Source organism: Microtus oregoni, unplaced genomic scaffold (assembly GCF_018167655.1).
Source record: "Microtus oregoni isolate MIOR12 unplaced genomic scaffold, Mior012 000005F_ref0000423, whole genome shotgun sequence".
Classification (NCBI taxonomy): domain Eukaryota; kingdom Metazoa; phylum Chordata; class Mammalia; order Rodentia; family Cricetidae; genus Microtus; species Microtus oregoni.
Genome location: NW_024543064.1, coordinates 38,668,624 through 38,690,662, shown reverse-complemented (window position 1 = coordinate 38,690,662; position 22,039 = coordinate 38,668,624). Strand labels below are relative to the sequence as shown.

The window sequence follows — 22,039 nt, the reverse complement described above, 5'->3', positions numbered from 1 at the left end:
CCTTAATTCATTTTTTCATAAATATTTTATGTATATTATTGACTTTGCGCTGAAATGGTTCTGCAAAGTATTTTAGGTAGATTCTCTATTTAGCATGGTACAGACCATAACATCCAGCAATAATGATTTTTTTACAAAAAGGAAGCACAGGTTTTCTGTTACTTTGTCTTAAAAAGATCAATAGAGCATTTGTGCCTGTGCTAAAGAATAAAATAGTTCTTGCCTCATACTTAAGGTGTCTTTTTTAATAATAAAAGAGAATAAGTCAAATATCATTGCTTCTATCTATATAATAATTACTTAAGTTTAAATATACATAGGAAGAAAAATGGCCAAAAATCAAGTTGAAGATTTGAATTTATATTCTAATTTGACTACCTACTATGAAGGTCTGGCAGAATGTCCCTTTCTCTGTAGATATGCACAAGGCCACTGTTAGGCATTGTGAGATGCTGTGAGGTTCACGGGAGACTGTGCCTGGGCATAGGCTGAGTAGAACGCACACGTAAAGGTATGTTTCTACCTCACAACTCTAGAAACAGGTGTGAACAGCAACCAACCATTCAGATTTCAAATTGTCACTACTGTACTGACTGAGCAGGTACAGAGCCTAGCAAAGGTGAATGAGAACCATCTTTTTGTCCCCAAAGAGTTCACAGCTGGAGGAGAAGATAGAAAAATTTACAGTGATGACCCAAGATAGGCTCTAGCGTTAAATGACTTCAGCTACTGTCCCAGTTCCTCAACCCTCTAGTTATGGTACTTCGAAGTGGTTCTCTCTCAAGACCTCAGTTCCCAAGCATACAAAGTAAGGATAAGTAGTGTACCTGCATCTACTAGAATTGTGGAAAGAGTGAGCATAAGGCTTGGCATTTATCAAGTATTCAATCTTTGTAGCAAGATTATTACTTACATAATTGCCGACATGTACAAAGGCCTCAGATGTGAAGGACCTTCACGGTGCATCCATATAACTGCTGAGACAAGGACCTGTCTCCTGACTACGCTCTGTATTAGTTAACTGGTTTGAGTGACATGTGTAAAGATTGGACTTTTCTAAGCCACATGTAAATCATTACTAGTAAGAATGGTGAGGGGCTTTAAGAAAGATGGGCATCTTTCTGTTTCATAACATGACAGAACAACCAGGGGGACCGTATGGACCAAGTACGCTCATCTCCGCTAGGGAAGAAAGATGAGGAGGCTCACGTTCACACAGAGGGTACGTGATGTATTTACCTATCCTAGTCACAATCTCTGTTCTCTCCCCACCGTCATTTTTGCACAGTGCTTCCTTCAAAGTGCTGGCACAGCTTTGGGTGGAGAAAAAAAAGAAACTGAAGCTTACTTGGGCTAAGATTGGGTTTTGTCCTTACTCCCTTTGCTTATTCATTTATTCATTCACTTCAGGACATCAACTCATTTCTCTCTCTCTCCAGAGTGTAGATTCTTAATCACGATACTCAAGGGCCTTCTCATACTTATAAACGCAAAAGGGAGAAGACGAGGAAAATGAATCATTAACATTCCCAAGACATCCAAATCTTTATGAGTGTTTCAAATGATTTCCAAGTTGTTTAATGGCGTTAATACAAATAGTAAAAATAGGTACCATTTGTTGACTACTTACTGAGTGCCAAACACTTTATATGCATTTATATCAATTCATGTGAATGCCACTTGACACAAACTGTTATTGCATACATTCTCTCGACAATTTTACAACAACCCTTATGTGGGAAGTGGGAAAGTCCTTCCTCATCAGCCTTCTCCACTTACAGACCTCACTCTACAGACAAACTGAAGTGCGCAGCAGGAACTTGATCAGCCACATTAATAACAGGTCATTTGGTACTCTTTGTGTCTCTTGTTTGGAAATAGGCCCCATGAGGCCCAGACAAAGCTCTTGGTGATCTCTTGGTGTACTAAGATTCAGCTCTCATTTTATTTTATATTTTTTCTACTTTTCTCAAGATCTCCAGCCAGTGCTAAGCTTGCACCTAACAATTCCTACACAAACAATTCCTAGTCTGCTAGGAAGCTATACTCACAGTGGACCCGAATTTGACTCCTAGTCTCTGTACTTGAATAAACTTCAATCATCTAAATTAGTTTTTTTTTTAAAAAAAGAGGTGTATAAATAACCCAGGAAGAAACGGTTGGTGCAAAGTTAATATTAAGAATCCTATCCAAGCCGGGCAGTGGTGGCGCATGCCTTTAATCCCAGCACTCGGGAGGCAGAGGCAGGCGGATCTCTGTGAGTTCGAGACCAGCCTGGTCTACAAGAGCTAGTTCCAGGACAGGCTCCAAAACCACAGAGAAACCCTGTCTCGAAAAAACAAACAAACAAAAAAAAAAACAAAAAAAATAAAAATAAAAAAATAAAAAAAAAAGAGGTGTATAACCCAGGAAGAAACGGTTGGTGCAAAGTTAATATTAAGAATCCTATCCAAGCCGGGCGGTGGTGGCGCACGCCTTTAATCCCAGCACTCGGGAGGCAGAGGCAGGCGGATCTCTGTGAGTTCGAGACCAGCCTGGTCTACAAGAGCTAGTTCCAGGACAGGCTCCAAAACCACAGAAAAACCCTGTCTCAAAAAACCAAAAAAAAAAAAAAAAAAAAGAATCCTATCCATCTTTTGTAGAATGGATTGTGTCATTTACAGGCAGAATTGTAGGGCTGGAGATGCAAAGATACTAGAGAGATGAGGTCTTTTTCCTCATGGACTTCAATTTCAAGTAAGAATAAGCAATAGGAACTAAAGTACCTGTGGATAATAGGGAGTAGTGTAAGGAAATTGCAGCAGGATGGGGTATACAAAGAATCAGGAAGTGAGAGGAGATGTCTGGTAGTGGGGAAGAGTTATATGCAGGGATCCTCCAGCCACAGCCTGTGTGTACCCAGTGAAGAAGACCTTCAGGCTGGCTTGGAGGTGCAAATTGAATAGACAATGTCAAGCACTCAGCTGGGGATCTAAGAAGCAGAGCAAGAGGGCCAGCGAAGCTGGAGGTGATGAGTGAAGGTTGACACTTGAAAGTTTATTCAAGTACAGAAACTAGGAGTCAAATTTGGGTCCACCGTAACCCCAGCTTAGGTGTGAAAGCCAAGCTGGCTCAGACAATGCTGGATACTGCAAGACATGTTAGAAATTTAAGCCTTAGTTGGTCCACTAACAGTCCTATGGAGTTTTCAGTATTTATAGAGAAAGGCATTGGGGCCTAAAAGGTTATGTAACTTTCTCTGTCCTCTGAAACCTCACCATTTAACAGTGGGGTTTTTATGCTCCACAGTCTTACTACCAAATGAAAGTGCAGGCTAATTAAAAGGAAAATTAAAATGATGGGCAAGGGAGTCCCACAGATGAGTCCATGGGCCTCTTACCATATTCCAGAATTGACTTTCAGAGAGCAGTAAATGAGCAGGAGCCAAAGGAGAATTCAGGGAAGTAAATGCAGTGTTTAGCCCTCTGCGGCCTTTGTAATTTCATGCTTCTCCTGAAACCCAGAGACACGGCTCAAGAACTGCTGTCTCCTCCACTGCAGTAATGATGATTTAGAACTCACATATTCTCCATCCAACACCATTAGGCATGCTAAGAAAGCTTGGGAAAACAGGGACTCCTATTGCCTGGCAAATACAATGATGGTAAATATATTGATTTCAGCAGAGTCTAGTCATTCTAAGCAAGAATTCTGTACTTAGCAAATCTGCCTAGGAGGAAAAACAAAATGTTGAGTTTCATAGATGATATTAATAACTTACCCCCAAACAGAAAGAACATGGGAATATTTAAAATGCTGAGGCAATACATACAAACCATCATAACTCATCATACAAACATATCAAAAACTTGTGAGGGACCCCTGTACGTTTGGTGAACCTAGAGAAGAGTTACAAAAGCCGTCTAGTAGCTAGGTGGGGAAGCTGTGCTATGGAGTTAGACGGCCTGTGTTCAAAGGTTTGATCCAATGCAGTGAATTCACTTAAGTACTTGCCATAATTCGCTACCCTAAAACGAAGCTATTATTGCAGAAATATGCTTCAGACCTTACCTCACGGATGGTATTCAGAGAAATACTAGTGAACAGAGATGTCAAGAAAAAATTCAAGTGTGTAGGAGATTCAAGAGCATATATTTAAGGAATTCTAAATTGAGAAACAACTCTGGATTAGAAGCTGGTATCTAGGAATGCAAGCTAAGTTTATAACACTGTTGGCCACTGCTCTGAGGGAGCTCACTGTAAATTTCCTTTCAGTCACGCCTAGTGTTGGATAAAAGACTAATAAAACTTCTGTTTTAATATAGCTTTTGGATTAGAATAATATACAACCCATTTGGGGGATAAGACTATTGTAACTGGAGGTTTCTCATCCCACCTGGTCCCACAGCTGCTTTTAAAATAACCACTTAGAGGCTTAATATTAATTACATACTTTTTGGCCTATTAGCTCAGGCTTATGATAGATTAGCTCTTACAACTTAAATTAACCCATTTCTATCATTCTATATTTCACCGTGAGGTTTGTGTCTTGTTATTTCATATCTTGCTTCTCTGGTGGCTGCTGGCATCTCCAAGACTCTGCCTTCTTTCTCCTTGTATTTAGTTTGGCTTTTCCACCTAACTATATTCTGCCCTGCCATAGACCAAAACAGCTTCTTTATTAGCCAATGGTAATAAAACATATTCACCACACACAGAGGGGCATCTCACATCAGACTATTCCAGAAGCAGTGAGGGAACTGTGAGAAGCACTGGTCAGTATATAAATGCTATAAGTAATCAAAGATAGAAACATTGAGGGGGCAGTGGCTAGAGAGATCCAGAAGGGCTATGGTACCAGGAGATTGCTGGTAAAGTATCCCAATCATCTCAGCAGCTGCAGTCCCCTTATCTACGAAAAATGATGCTGCTGCTCAAGAAATTGAAATATGACACAGAGATATGTAAACAAAGCTTGCATGAAATGAAATCTGTTTCACATAAGACAGGGCAATGTAGTGGAAAATCTGTTTCATATAAGTCAGAGAATGTAGGGCATACAAAACAAGGGCCTGCGATTACTACCTGTGAAATCATGGATAAATTACTTACTCTAAAACAAATAAATGGTTGTGATTAAGTGAAAGAAAGAGAAATTAGATTGCTATATCCTGTTTAAACTAGGTATTAGGTCTATCACCAATAAAACCAGCTGGATCCTAGAAAGAAGACGCCTACAAGTGAAAGAACGGTTGTCATTACTAATCCACTTCATACAAGGACGGCAAAACAGAATAGGTCATCCTTTGCTGGAAACGATTTGCAGATTCCCATTCGAACCATAGCCATCTCAGCTGTATATCTGCAAGAAGATCCAGGGATTTCACACAACCAGATATGTGTAAGATTCAGAAATGGAACTCAGAACTTACTATCACTGACTTTATCCCAGAGTGTGTGACAAGCAAAAAGGATGACAGCTTTTTCACAGGTAGGTAACCAGCCTGTTAAATGATGTCGTAAGTCCTTCTACACTATACTATTAAATATCCAGACTTTCAGACTTGTGCCCTGAAGCCTCTAGACAGTTATTTCAGGTTGTGCCAGTTTTCTCCTTCTTCACATCTTTAGTAGGAAAGAATTTCGACTTTTGCTAGCTATCCAGAGCCTTATTATCCCCTCCCCTACCTCTAACCCAGCTACTGATCTTCACCAAACACCCTGCTTGCTCTCACATGTGTAGTCCTGTCTAGTCTTTACTTTCTGGAAGGCCTTTGTTTCTCACCCACCATCTTCACATATCCCTACCTACCCACCTAAAATAATCAAATAATCATCTCCTCCAGTCTGTTCCCATCGACACTACTGTACTTTCACTACAGCACCGCATGACGCCTGAAAACTGCTCCGTTTCATATAATGACCAAATAGATTGCTATCTGTGCTCCTTCCAGGACTAGAAACCTCATCTCTAGAATGCCAACACTGAACTTCATACCACTTTATAACCCTTTAATCTCATTTCCCCTTTAAAAGTGGTAATGTTTAGCCGGGCGGTGGTGGCGCACGCCTTTAATCCCAGCACTCGGGAGGCAGAGGCAGGCGGATCTCTGTGAGTTCGAGGCCAGCCTGGTCTACAAGAGCTAGTTCCTGGACAGGAACCAAAAAAGCTACGGAGAAACCCTGTCTCGAAAAATAAAAATAAAAAATAAAAAAAAAAAAAGTGGTAATGTTTATACAAATAAGTATGTCTTCTCTACACGGTTGAGAGCTTATCTCCATTTCACCTTCATGTTCTCCAGAGACCTAAGGGAAAGCATTTCTTCATTAATGACTGATGAATGAATAAATGATGTGGTCTCTTGGTTAAAGCTCTTTAATAAATGATAAAATTTTGTCCTTACTAGTTCTTCAGTCTTCTTAATCTTGACTTTATCAACACCCTATCTTGATCCTCATGAACACATATTTGACCAGTAGCACAGAAAAGTAGTGCCATTTTAACCACATTATTGTTGCTTTTTAAAAAAAGAACTAGGTACTTGGTCACCAAGCTTATAGGTTCCTTTTCTTCCCAGCCATCAATCTCTTACTTGGTAGGGCTTTTGCAAAAAACTACCCGTTTCTTCATGAGAAGCTGAGTGAATACTACCTTAAAGAAACAAACAAAAAACGGTACACTCTTCCAGAGTGCATCCATCTCTGCTTGCTGTGGGTACAAGCTATTTTTATCAGGTGATACTGTGATATTCCTTTTCAACACGATATTCACTCTTTCAAGCTGTTCGGCACTGTTCTATTTGGTTTCATGTTACATCAATGAGACAGTTTGAGGGAAAAGGGAAAATGGGACAGGCTATATTTAGTAGCATCACTAAAACCCTAAATAAAAACTCTGAAATCTCCTAAGTTCCCTGGCTGCCCAATTTATATTCCGGACCCTACTTACCAGTCCACAATTAAGGCAAATGGGAAAAGCCTTTGTTCCAAGAGTATTTTCATGAGAATCTTAATAATAGCAAGGCATTTTCAGGGTCTCTAAAATTTTTAGGCACTGAAGGACACAGACACAGACTACTCCATGTATTTCATATTTCTAAAGTATTTCAGGATGCTTATTATCAGCTTACTTTATAATTTCTATAAATTTTAAAAATTATATTTTAAATAAATAATTATACATCTGGCTAAATATCTGAACATACCAAGGTCAAAGTAGCTATATAGTAACTATGAGGCCAAGAAACTGTTAGATATAGAAAACCAAAGCTTCAGCGAGCTTAGACTGCAGTATCAATGTTCCTGCATATTGTAGAGCAGGAAAACATAAAAGTATATAGCACAGACCCTTGAATAATCAGAAGAACAGTAGACTTGTGAGGAAACTTTATTACTCAAGTGCTTTCAATCAATGTAAGCCTAGAGACATATCTCTAAGTATAGCATCTACCATATTATAAAATAGCTCACAATATCTTGTAGGACTTGGTAGTTAAAAGTCAAATGAATTTGTCACCTGAAAATCATGATATGGATATCAGTTTCTATTATTTCTTGAGGGAATGCAAGAGTGTTGTGGTGGATCAACTACAAAACTGGCCGTGATCTTTGCCCTGCCTTGTGTTCATGTCCCTCTATAATGTGACTGCATTTTTATTTCTACCAAAAGACATCATCTTTTTCTTCATTCCTTCTTTGGGACTAGCCTTGTGGTGTCCTCTGAGAAATGGATTATGTAGAAATCTCACTGAGTCTGTTCTTTTTTATTTTCACTGTCTCTTGAAGCCCAGGAGCTTTGGGGTAAACAAATCACGGAGTTGAAAGGAAGGAAGTCAGGGAGGAAGGGAGGGCAGGAGGGAGAAAAGGAGGAGGGACAGAGGAAGGAAAGAAAGAAGGCAGGCCACACTCATAGATATGACAACCCATTCAAGATCAGCAGAGTTGTCTATATGCCCCAGAACCTAAAGTAAATGAGTGAATAGTTCAGCTGATGTGTATACCCGTAGGAATAAGAAATACACTGTTCAAAACCACATTTTAGAGGGGTTAGTTACACAGCACCCCTCTAGTTCATGAGCCCGTGCTCATGAGTCTGGAATTGTGCTAATAAGGCCTTTACAGGAATGACTACGTTCTCTTCTAACAATAATATTGATGCAGTAAATGTTATCTTCATCTTATCTGCATTCTGAGGTGCACAGAGGTTAGACTAACCTGTTCCAGTGTTAACTAACAAACAAAGGGTCAAAATTGAAATCAGGCGTTTTGCTTTAAGAAACACGACATTTTCTTTACCCAACAAGTAAGGATCATTTCTGGTTTCCTCTAGGATAGATACTTTCTTTTAACCTTGCTTATATTTCCAATTGTTACATCTTAAAGGGCCATTTCTGTAAAAATGGTAAGAGCAACTGTGACTTCATCTGTTGATACATTATGTCATTTGGTATTTAGAATAATTTCTGATTATTACAACATGACCTGTCTCTGAAAGAAGAAAAATATAAAAGGAGAGTGAATCTCAGGGAGACTGTGTCCCCAGTCTGGGAGTGAGGAGTCTCTCTGTGCTCATTGTCACATCTGATAACCCTAGAGGCTACACCCTGAGATAAACAATTTATATTCTGTACAGGAATATTGCAGTAACAATTTTCATTCACCCAATTTAAGTTCCCCATGCCTTCTTCTGGCTTCATTGCCAATCAAATATTCTACTCAGGAAACATAACAAACACCCATTTTGTCTCTAGGTTTGGAACTGGCTCTAGAAGTTCCAAAGGAGTTAAATTCAAATTCTCTGCCATGAACTAACTTAAGCTATTGTGGATACAGGACTAGAATGCACAAAAAAGGCACAGAACATATAGGCTTGTACCACACAGTGATGTTTTTATTAATGATGGGCCACAGTTAAGATGGCAGACTTTTATGACTGCAGTAGAGCTGAAAATTCTCTATAGCTTAATGACACTGTATCATATATATAATATATATTATATACAGTGAAACACAGAACTTGTGTTTGCAGTAACATCAGTATAAATAAACCTAGTATGTTGCTAATCATACAAAACAATAATACATTTATGTATAGTATATAATACTTGATAATGATGAAATGACCTTTTCTACCTATACTATCTTTTTTTTCTTTTGATTTTATAGGCACTCTTAGAAGAAAATGTTTATTGCCAAGCATTTGCCTCATTATACTAGAAACAGGTTGGTGCTTCCTGCATTCCTTGGCTGTATCTCAATACCACACTGAGTGATTGACATATATCAGCTAGGTTTATTGTATAAGTACACTTGATGCTGACAGTGATGAAGCTACCCACCAACACAATCCTTTAAGTATATCTCTATTACTAATCAACACTTTTCTGAAATAAGAGATGAAATGTAGGAGGTTATTACTAATTGTCAAATGAATGGAATAAGCAGTCATAATCCTGAATTTGAAGGAGAAGCAAAGTAAACATGGGTTTGGATCTGCCTGGCAAGGCTTTCCAATGGAAAGAATATGAGGGATGCACAGGGTAGCAGAATTCCTATGGGAACAGTCTTCTGTTGTTATAGGTATATGATTTTGTTATAGGTTGTCATGGTGATTATATCTTAAAGACATCTATGCAGCAACTATTTAAATCCAGCATATTTGGACAAGGCCAATTTCTTATATATAGGCAAAAAAGATTCATGTGAAAGTTCTAACACATCTAAAAATCAACAGGAGTTGATAAATTACATCCTAAAATTTTGAATTAACCACTGGGTCATGCCAATCAAAAGAAAAAATTCAGAAAACAGATAGTCTCATACCAGTTCCATGGGGTCAGCACAAGAAAACAATGGAAAAAAACGAAGAAATGAAAGCTATGCAAAATGCCGACGAAAACACTGGAGATTGGTGGTGTAGCACTTTGGAGGCCAAGGGGAAATCAGTGTGACTGCATGTGTGCAAATTCAATCAGCTTCATTTTTGGTTCATTTTCTTTCTATTTTCAATATTCAGGTAAGATCTCCTTGACCCAACTAAACCTAACCTCCCAAGGGTTCCTCTTGCCACCTCAGTCTACACTCCACCTTGTAGCAAGTTCAGCGTGCAGGGTCTGCAGTGCCTAGGCACATCATTTGCACGCCCATGCTCCTGCTGACCTCCTCGACCCCCACAGGATGTTCTTTTTACTGGACCTCTTCTCTTTCCGTAGTGTACTAAAACCTGCTAATTCCCACTTAATCGGTTAATTTCTACCTTTTCTTCACCTTTTAGTGTAAAAGTCATTTCAAGTTGAAAAGAAGAAAATCAGGAATCCTGGAAGGTGAATATCACCATGAAGGAGGAAAACGGTTGGTGGCCCAAGTTGAAAGGGATCCTATATTCGAGCTACAATCCAGGGTTCTAATTGACACCCACACCGAGAAGTCTGAGAAAAGAAAGGTTATGTGATAAAGAATAAAATAATTCTGTCACTAAGACTCCAAGCCACAATGCCATGGGATCCTCATGGAGGCCGATGCATAAGACCAAACCTAACTAATGGCTTTGAAGAAGAAAACATCTGACATAATGAGGGAGAAAAGATGCCAACAGACCCCACGTAGTAGGAAGGAAAAAGAATCAATGCTTTGGGTAATAGGATAGTTAGCCAGAGAGATGAGCTCAGCAAAGTGTGTCAGTATGGATGCTGTTATCCACACACCCATCTGTAGAGAGTGGGCAGAGGACGTTAATAAACCAGCAGTCACATTATGTAGGTGGTCCCAACACTGACAGTCGCACCATGAAAAGGTGCTTTAAAGAAGCCAACAGAACAACAGCAGACAAGAGTCAGGATGTTATAAGAAAGCAAAAGAAAGACAAGGATGTAAGTCAAAAGAAGAATACTATACTAATAATTGTACTCACCGTTTACAAATGGCTTATGGAAGTACTGAGCGTATGCTAATGATGTTTTATTTCAAGAGCAAAAAAAGGCCTTTGAGGATTCCCAGGGATATCTAGAAAAGGAGCAGAGTTGACAGCATGCCCTTTGCTAAATAGGAGAATATATACACTGGAGTTAAGGACAACCACTTAAAGGCCTAGACCTAAGATGCAAGAACTAGAGGGGTCTTGAGGACATTCGGGATGTATTTGTTTAAGACCCAGTAACCCTGCCTAGATGAAAGCTCCATATCAAACATACTGTACTTTTTTTTTTTCATCACTCTTCTTGGTACATGGAAGGCACCCCATAAATAAGTTAGTAGACTTAACAAACAGATGTATGTATGAAGGTGTATATGTATGGACAAAAATATCAGTTCAACACACACACATGCACATATACACATTTTGAAAATAAGATAAAAAGCATTTGCCCCTGTTTGAACCAAGATTTTAAAGGGGCAGGAAAGCATCCCTGAACCCAAGTCTGCCAATGACAGTGAGAAAGAACATCAGATGCTCTCAAGCAAAAGGTAAACTATATCTGCCTTCATCACCTCCCTTCTATGCAGTTACCTCTAAATTTCTTTCCTGTTCATGCGCCGCAGACTTCTAAGTTAGTATATAAACAGGCTAATTAAATCATTTCCCTTCACAGATTCAAAAACACTTCCTTCAGTTAACAAGCATGAAACAGGCACCAGGCTCACAGATAACAAGGGATAGGTGGCCAGACATCCACTAAGGAGGTGCGGTATGGTAAGTCCAGAGGTTCCTATGAAAATATAGAGCAGTCATACTCAATTAACTTTCCAAGAGGCCAGAGGATATAACAGGCAACCCAGACGGGTGTGATGAATTGCTGTGAGGGGCAGTAGTCCATGCCGGGAATGGAGGAAATAAGAAATTCCTCAAATTACCCCCCAAGCTCTCAGGACATCCTCCTCGCTGTTGCCTTAGAGCAGAAATTGAAACTATCTCCAGTAACTCCTTGGCTTCCCCAGACTTGGATCTTTGAGACCCAAGCAGAGTTCCTGGAATAGAAGGGATCTATAATTGAATGAAACAGAATTTTAGGATGGGCAGGCAACGTACCATTATAGTTAAGAACATGCTAAAGAATACGCACTCTTATCTGGCCAAAAGGTCTCTAACTACTGTTCTCAGTCTTGGTTGCCACATGTACAAAATGAGATACTAATGGTCTTTGCTTTTGGCAGCTGAATCTTCCCAGAAGCAGACCCTGGGACCATCAGTAGCCAAAGAGATTTATTATTTGATTGAGAAAGTGCAAGGGAAGAGAAATAGAAATTGTGAAGTGTAGTCTCAGACAACAGTACAGATCATATAAAAGCATGGCCAACCCTGTGGAGAGTTCTGGTACTAAGATTTCTCATGAGAAGTGTCTCTACATTGAGCAGAAATAGCCAGCATATAGTATATCACACTGAAACCCTGCTCAGTCATTGCTGCAGTTGCCCAATAAATGTATCCTGTCCAGAGAGGAGTCTGGATCCCACTGAGGATGCTCAAAATAAACAAAAATTAGCAAAGAAATTAGTTACTATTCAAGTTGAACCAAAATTCCAATTTTGAAGTGTAAAGTTGTACATAACCTTATGAATAAAAATAAACTATTATTTCAAACATCTTCTCCAGCACTTTCGGTCACCTAGATTTAGGCAGAGCATCATATGGACTCTGCTCTAGATCACCTGTCCTGCTTAAGTTGGTCTTTTTATTTGAGGACTGATATTACGATCTCAAGAGATGCCAAGGGAGACTGAGGTGTCTTCTGTATTGGGTGAGTATTTTAAGGCATAGAGCTATTTTCTGTTGATAATTAAACTTGTGTTCATGTTTCCTCTCTCCAAAAAGAGAAACAGGAAACATTGTACATTGAGGTGTACTAATCCTGTTTGGGTACCCTAAGACACTTGCAGGCTCTGAGGGAGTGTGGTGCAAGCATTCTTCATGTGACAGAGAAGGTACGGGGAAGCTGGGCTCTGGACTCAGAGTGGAGTAGCCAGAGTCCACTGTGCCACCAAGTTCTGCAGTCTGTGTGAGCTGTAGCAGGAGACAGCAGCGAAGTACTCTGGCAGGTGAATCCAAAGGTGGCAGTGCAGTCCTTAGGACCCCATCTTGTACCTTCTCAGTGGAAGAATGCCCAGGCCCGCCTCCACACCATCACAGCGGCAGCTTCTGCTTTAGGGGCCTTAGTCACTGCTCTGGATCTTGGTTCCGATTCCACCCACGACCACCTCATGTAAAGGGCAACACGGCTCAAGATTCCTGAGTGGGATATGCTGGCGTACCCTGAACGGATGAGGGGAAATGTGGTCACACCTGTCCTTAATTATGCGTGTGGAGAAAGCAGTGCAGCGTCTGCTGTAAGTCAAGTTGTTGACATATAGGGGGCCAGGTACCCAAATGGCATTCTTTGATGACACATGAAAAGGGCAGACCAAATCTCCTCAGAACTCCAAAATTCCAGGATCTATATAAAGAGATTTGAAAGAGTATTCTATTTTTAACTGACACAGTGTAATCTTTTAAAAACTGAGGTGAAATTTCTACTGCATAGAATTAACCATTTTAAAGTGAACCATTCAGCGGCGGTCAGTATGTTCACATCATTGCACAGACACCATCTTTATCTGGTTCCAAAACTCTCGCTTCACTCCAGAAGTCAAGCCACGTATTCTCCCTATGACCAGTGCTGATCTGCCTTCTGGCTGTGTGGATTTATCTGATCCAGGTACCAAGTGCCGCATAAATGTCACATGCAATCTGGGACCCTTTACATCAAGCCTTTGTCACACGTCTTGAAGATTCGTCCCTTCTATAGAACACGTCAGAACGCCATTCCTTTGTGTCACTGAATAATATCAGTTTGTTTATCTATTCATCCACTGATAGTCATTGGGGTTATTTCCAATTTGACGTTTGCAAGTAGAGCTGCTAGGAACATGTTACACCTGAACTCAAATAATAATTGTGAATTCTTTTGAATATCTACCTAGGAGTAGTATTACGGAGATCATTTGATAATATTGTATTTATGCTGTGAGGGACTGAAAAACTTACTACAGCAACTGCACTATTAGACTTTCCAAGTATCACATGAGGGTTTCTTCACCAATACTTATTTTTACTTGTTTAGTTTTTTAAAATTATTACAGCCCTGCTAGTGGAGATGAGATTATATCTCACTATAGTTTTGATTTGTATTTCTCTGTGATTAATGGTACAGAATATTTTTCTAATACCCTTTTTGACTATTTTTTTAAAGATGCTTTAAATAACAAGCAGGGATCCATATTTAGGATAAAATCCAGTTGCATGCTAGACTCCCAAACACAAAAAACTCAGCACGGCAGCTAAACCGATACTTGGCTTCCTTGTGTTCATGCACGTAAGGCAATAACAACCGATCACAAGTTATTCCTAAGTTTAACTTTGGTTTGTCTTCCCAATGGTGACTGAAAAATACATTTCCACTTCAGAAATGTTATCTGAGAATCAGAGAGAGATGATGCCTAAGAAAATGTAAGTTTCATAAGGACCAATAACTACAGGAATTGGGTACATCTATGGACCCAGTAACAGAAGTGAAGAAGATTGAATCTGTGATAATTCATCAAGATTCTTCTGCCTAGGGCTGGGTGAATGGTGATGAGATTAGCTAGGATATTGAATTCAGGAACAAGAATACAGTAATAAAGGAATTGACTTGGAATTATTATTAATTCAGAGTTCCTTCTTAACTTTTCCTATTCTTTCATTGTTATGCTTCTTTTGTAACACCCTTCCTGTGTGGGAAATTGTACGAGAAAAGATGAAAATGTGATACCCAAACAAAAGGTAACAAAGTTGCTACTTACAAGCATTTCTTAAATTTCAGTATTTCGGCTTTTCTCCTTCCACGCCCTATCTTGCCCGACTCTCTGGTTTTCTGTGGTTACGGTGGCAGTGTTTACATGCTGCTTATCTCATTTTGGTTGGCAAATTCGTTAAGCTGGTCCTTTGGCTTATGAATTAGAGTAAGCCGTCTACTGCGCAGAATTAGCTAGGGAAGCAGACGGTGATGCACCGTGGCTCCTATTTAGACATACCTGGGAAGAGGGAATCTGACCTGGGAAAATATCTCTGGCCTATAAGCAAGTCTGTGGAGGGTATTTCCTTCACTAGTGAGGCCCAAGTGCACTGTGGTAGTGCCAGCCCTAAGCATGTGGTCCTGGGGTGTATAAGAAAGTACACTGGGTGAGTTAAGCAGAGCAAGACAGTAAGCCATATTCCTCTTTGGCTTTAAGTTCAGTTCCAGCCTCCAGGTTTTTGCTTTGAGTTCCAACCTTGGCTTCCATCAATGGACTGTGACCCAGGTTATGAACACCAAATAAACCTTTTCCTCTCCAACTTGGTTTTGGGCATGTGTTGGGGACTGCAGACTGCCAGACCCTAAATTTCTTGTAAACAATTTGTTTTCCTCTGCTCTGAGCAGCCTGCAGCTGCTCTGAGCACAAGACCCTGATGGCAGAGGAGTGGGTTCTGATGAGTCTGCAGCTGAAAGATCCTGAGAGCTGGGGCGTGGCCAGAGCCCTGTAGAAGCTGCCCCTGAGCACAACAAAGCGGGCATTCTTGGCATTCTTGTCTCAAGGACGTCCCTGTGACCCCGTCTGTCTGTCTATCTACATCTGTGTGTGTATGTTTTTAACTTTTCAGCCTAGTTTCCATAGCGTGTATCGAGTAGAGCGTGGAATGGAACCGGCGTAGTTACAGTCATGGTATTTTATCACAGCAATAAAAATCCCTAACTAACTAAGATGGGTGTTATTGTGGGTGTTATTGTGGGAACTCATGTTCCTCTCAAAAGTGACCATCCACTAAATAGAGAAACTCTTGTGGAGAAACAAACATGGAGTATGAATTTTGTTAGTACATTTATGACCAGGGTCTTCCTTCCAGGGTGCTAACTACAAATACCCCTATTAAGCCCCTCAAAACAGCTGCTTTCTGGCCGATCTTTGTCTAAACATGCATGGTGTGAAACCTGAAAGGATGCATCAGATACGTGGGGAGAGGGTGGTCAACTTTAGGAAGAAATAAAAATTCTTTCTAATAGCAGCCAGCAGAGCAAGCAAACACAAATAAACTACAGGGTAGACAGGAAGCCGGGAGTGGTACAGAGTCCTATTCTGGTCTTCAGCAACAAACACATGTCTTCATGGCATAGACTCCCTTATGTAGAGGACTTGCTAGCTTATGAGTGCTCAGAATTATTATACTTTTAAACTCTCTTTTCTGGCCAACCTTCCTTGTTTTTAATTAAAACCATTTAAAAAAAACTTGTAACTCTTCTTGTATAGGCTTTGTTAGACTCAAACTGATATCTTTGCTCAACAAATAATTTAGTAATTATCCACTAACTGTAGAGCTCAGGACCTAGTACAGGACGAGGGGCCTGGAACTCTAGGGGATACAATGACTAATAAGACCCAGTTTCTGTCCTCAAGGACCTGAGTGCCTTCCTCCATCTCTGTCAACTCTGCCTAAGGGCTAAAAGGACCAAAAGACTTTATGTGATTTTTTTTTTCAACAGAACCATGGAAGATAGGTGTTGGTGGAGACTGTTTGTTCATTTCGTCCAGACCCCAAAAAAATCACACAGAAACTGTATTATTATAGCACTGCTTGGTCTATTAGCCTATCTATATTTCTAGCTAGCTCTTATATCTTAATTTAACCTATTCCTATTATTTTATATTTCACCACAAGGCTCGTGGTTTACCAGCAAGATGCCGGCTGGCGACTCGTGTCCTTCTTCTCTGGTGGCTACATGGTGTCTCCTTGACTCTGTCTACTCTCTTCTCTCTCTACATCTCTGCTCAGATTTCCTACCTAGCTGCCCTCTGTTAAGCTATTGGCAGAAAGCAGCTTCTTTATTAACCAATGACAATAAAACATATTCACAGCATACAGAGGGGAATCCCACATCAGATAAGTACTCTTTAACAGATGGCAGGGCTAGGAGTAAGAATGAAGATATTATAGGTGAAATTTAAAAAGGCAAAAGCAGATAAAAAGCAGGCTTTCCAAACTGTAAACAATTTAACACTGGAACAAATATAATATTTGAATGGCAGAAAATGCCATGCCATAAGGTTAATACAAGGGTAAAGATGGATAAAGGAAGGCAAATAAATATGCTTGGACATCATCCTGTGGATAGTGGGGTCCAAGGAAATAAGGAGGTCAGAACTGTGTTTTAGAGATAGTATTGACTACTGGTGATCAAACCGAAGGAAAAGGATTTGAAAGTAGTACAGAGTAAAGAGGATTTTGCGGTAGCCCAGCAGTGAGTCTTGAAAAAGGAAACTCACAGATTACTAACTATTCAGTGGATCTAACAATTCACTTCTGTGAATAACCAAAAGCTGCAGTCACGAGTCCTGACTTGACTTCCCTGCTTCTCTTTTGGAGAGATGTCATGTTGCATTTGGGGTAAGATGACAAATGACACCTATAAAGAGCTCTACTCTTTACAAAAAGCTTCTATACTTAAAAAAATACAAATGAATATTATTTCACCCAATATACTTGTATATAGGATATTTATAAAATAAATGTATTTTTGGATCAGAGTTGCAAGGATTTTTTTCAATAGTATCTATTTGGGACAGGTTTCTCTGTGGAACACTCAGAATCAATTATGCCTATGAGTCACCAAAACAGGATTCAAGCCCATACCCTGTCATTTACCACACTTCAATTCTTGGACAAATTGCCCAACTTCTCTAGGTTGTCATTTTTAAGAAGCTATGTGATAGGATTTCAACAAAAGGCACATTCCAAAAGTGACTTTGAACAATATTCAGTGAAAAAAAAATCAAGAAAGGACGATGAAAGACATTGGGGCTGACCACAAGGGAAACTTCAAGCCCAAGACCTTGAGCAAATCTGAAGAGAAAAGCTCTAACTGTAGAATAGACAGGGGTGTGGCCTCTGCGCATCATATTAACCAAACCAGAAGCCAGCCAGGTAGATAGCTCTCCCCACCTCTTTCTTGTATTTCATTCTACTAAAGGAAACATGAGATTAAGCATAAATCAGCACTATAGACCATAAGAGTTTGTAATTGGGACCAGACAGAAGGCTCGGCAATTAAGAGCATTTCCTGCTTTTCCATAGGACCAGGGTTTGAGTCCCTGTACTCACCTGGCAGCCCATAACTCTGTAACTCTGGTTTCAGAGGTGTTGACATCCTCTTCTGGCCTTGAAAGGCCCCGGGCATTCAAGTGTTGCAGAGATAAATGGAAAGTCAAATTAGGAGTTCACATGACAACTTGATATGAAACTACCAAAAGGCAAATGGTTTCTTATTAGAAAGTCAAACTTTCTGTTGTCATGACATGGCCAGAAAGATTATGACATCACTGCATGGCCATCTTTCTCTATCAATGAAGGACACGGTTGTTAATGGACTTAGTCATGGAATTGAACTCAGTTTGGATAATGTTCCCAGCTCTGCTTCAGTTGTAATTAGTGTCATATGTAAACGTGTATGTTTATATGTGTTTGTGTACATGCACATTTTAACACATGATAAATATTTTAGGGTCTCTCTCTGTAGCAACAAACTACATTTAAAATAAAATTGAACTGCTTCAAAACTAGGATCAACATGTGACCTATCTTATATATTACATGCTGAACTATTTCAAAAGAGCCAATCTAGCTTTTTAGTAAATTCTTACATCATGTGTAATAGGTAACTGTGTTCCTTAAAAATTCACAAGTAGAATGAACAGAACCTCCGATCACTTAGAATGTGACTGGATTTTGAAATAATAGCCTTTAAGGAAATCAAAAGATGAAGTGAGTCATATCTGTGAGCCTTAATCAAATAAGATGTGTTTCTTTAAAAGTGTAGAGATTAGAAGAGAGACTTATGGAAAGACACAGAAGATGATTATCCATAGTCCTGGGAAAGAAACTTCCTAAAAACTCTGCTAATATCACAATCTTGAACTTCTCACAACCATAACTATGTGGAGATAAATGGCCCCCCTTTTAAAGTCATCCATTGTAAAGCATTCATTATGTCACCTAGAGACCTTAGTCCGTTCATAAAATGACAAACACTATTTAAAACTTCGGTTCCTAATCCTAAATCACAATTCACAATGATTGTGGCTGCCTCAGTTATGAAATACCATGGGTGAATAAATAATTCTACAGTGAGCAACATTTCCAGACACAGAGGCTTGCTTTTCAACAAACCAATATTCATGTTAATTCTATAAGGTAGACTTTTTCTAAAACACACTGCTATTCAATATTTTCCCTTCTAGGTAGTTTCTATCATAATTTAACCATTTTTAAAGAATAGTAATGTGGGATGTCCTTCTGTATGTTGCTTTCATTGGTTGATGAACAAAGCTGCTTTGGCCAATGGCGGGGTAGAATAAAACTAGGTTTTAGGAAAACCAAGCAGAGATATGGGGAGAAAGATCGCAGAGTCAAGAGAGATGACAGCAGCTACAGGAGGTGACAAACCACGAGCCTCCTGGTAAAATATAAACTAACAGAACTGGATTAATTTAAATGTAAGAGCTAGCCAGTAATATTCCTGAGTCATCAGCCAAACAATTATAATTAATATTAAGCCTACAAATGATTATTTTATAAGCAATGAGGGACTGGGCAGGATACAGAAAAGCTCCCAGCTACAGAATAGAGTAGAAATTTCCATCAAAATTGACAGGAACTTTTTAGTGCTTTTATTATTATTTCTACCTAAGATTTAATGTATGGTATTCCAATTAATTCTCAGATCACCTTTGTAAGATCTGTATTATACCCAACTTTATGCCCCAGTTAATGAATAGACTGAGGGAAAATAATAAAAAAAAGAGGATCAAGGTGTTAATTATGCAAAGTCCTATAACCACTGAGCAATGGATGATATCAGACCTGCACCATGAATATCAGAGTCAAAATCCCTTATTCAAAAGTATAGCCTCTATAAATGTTAGGGAGCAGTCTAGTGCTCATAACCTGGGGATCACAAACCCACACGGGACTGCAGGCCACACTGGGTGAGGACACCTGTCTCAAAACCAAACAATCAAACTATAAAGAAGGGTGGAGCTGAACGTAGCTGAGTGCTTAGTAAAGTGCTTGTCTAGCATGGAATGAGGCGGCGCTTCAAACTCCAGGACTGCAAACACACACATGAAAAGCTTCTGAGGGGTCTCTGTTAACTCCGAACACACACTAACCAGAGGAGTTAGAGGCTGAGTGATCTAACTCATAACCCTACCTTGACTGAATTCCACATCAGAGCACCTTAACAAGCAGCAATCCAGGCTAATACAAAAGGTAACTAAAGAGGATTACTTAGGAGTTCTCTGAAAGAAAGGCTGCATGTAAATCCCTGGTCTATTTCCTGAGTAGTTAGAAAATGGGGGAAATCCTTCATAGAAGCAGGTGGGTCACAACCTTATCAGCCCCAAGGGATTTGGTTAAGTGCTTTGATGTCTCAGTAGGAGTTCAACTGCAGTGCCACAGGTCACCCGGGCAGAGAGCTACCAGGTAAGGTGCGGTGAGCTCTCTACTGTCATTTTGTTGCGGAAGCAGGAAGGGAAACATCTGGATTGAACCTTTTGATTCCTTGTTACATTAATTTTATTCAGTGTTTTAAATTCAACCCACTCACATTTACAAAACACTTCACACAGACTACTTCCTCATGAAAGGAGCTCCATTCACATCTCACCTAAAACATCAAACTTATTCTGAAATGACTGAGGTTAAAGCTTGTTCAGTGTCAATTTGCAAGTATTATAAAATATGAAAAGCCAGGCAGACGAGCACAGGAGGGTAATGCGAGGGCAATGCTTTACAAAAATCAAGGCAGCCAGGGTAAGGAACTCGGATGGGCTTTTAGGAATCCATCACGCTCACGACAAACCATTGTGGAGGCGGGCATTTAAGCCCTCAGAGGGAAGATTTTATGAGAATTATTGCCCATGAACAGTATTGGCTAACAGCTTGGGAATCAATATGACTCATTTCCCCCCAAACCTGGAGCTGCTTTCTAGAAGTCCCCCCTCCTTTCTCCTGTGGCCTTCCCAAGTCCCTTAACATAAGACGGGGGAGGGGAAGCTGTGCCACTTTCGCAGGTTCACGACTACTGAACTCGGGTTTACTAGATCTTAAATGTCTGACAACCTCCAGTCCAAAGAGAGACCCTGACAACACACGGCTACCCTACCCCACATGTGAGCCTCTTTTCCCCCTTAAAGCGAGCACTGCTTAGGGCAACATAAGTGTCCACTCCGTCTGATCTAGAAACAAAAGTCCCGGGGCTGTAGCGGCTGTAATCTGGTGCATGCCTCCCGGTGTGACAATTAACGAGAGTCCCAAAGGCTGAGGTCCCCCTGAGAACCCGCGCTCGAGCGCCCTGCACCTTGGGGCCGGACTTTTTGGCGCCACTAGCTTAGCAAAGCCACCCGGTGGCGGGGAGTGGCGCTAGTCGCTGCCGGGTGATTTGTCTGGGTACCAGGTGAGGGGACGCACCCACCCAAATTTCAGAGGTCCTCTCTGGCGGAAGTCAAGGGGACAGTGGGGCGTGGCCCGGAGCCCTCGGAACGGAGTTGGAAGAGACTACCGAGCCCGGGCGTGGGGTCAGGGATGCGCGGTCCCCAGGCCCGCGGCGACCACGTGGCCGGCGGGAGCCGGGGCTGGTGACGGCGGGTGGGCGGGGCGTTGGGGGCGCGCTGCGGGCGCTCGGGTTGTGCTACCTGGTTCTGGAGTCGCATCTTCGCGGAGACGGGGTCCGGAGGGCGGCGGTGGTGGCCAGGCGGGCGCGGCGGGCCCGAGGACCTCGGCCCAGTCACTTCGCGCTGGGTCCCGCGCCGCTCACTCGTCCGCCCGCTGCGCAATCCCTATCGCCGCCTCGAGGGGGCGCTGGACGAGGAGGCGGAGGACCCATCCAGAGCGGCTGGTTCCCTTTAAGGTTAAGGGGATGGCCTTGCAGTGTTTGTATGCTTAGAAAGTCAAATGAACAAGTTTTTCAATACTGAGGCTTATGCTGTGCTTGAATTGTAAGTGCGGTAGCTTTTTCAC

General features: G+C 40.8%; 1 protein-coding gene across 1 annotated transcript in view; it reads right to left on the bottom strand.

Annotated features, from left to right (window-relative positions):
* Elavl4 (ELAV like RNA binding protein 4) overlaps positions 1-21,833 on the bottom strand; it is a 136,644-nt gene extending 114,811 nt beyond the window's left edge. The window contains exon 1 of the mRNA XM_041651761.1: positions 21,715-21,833. Within this exon, the coding sequence (XP_041507695.1) occupies positions 21,715-21,732 (18 nt within the window). The 5' untranslated portion in view covers positions 21,733-21,833. The remainder of the gene's footprint in view (positions 1-21,714) is intronic.
* Positions 21,834-22,039: the final 206 nt, after the last annotated feature.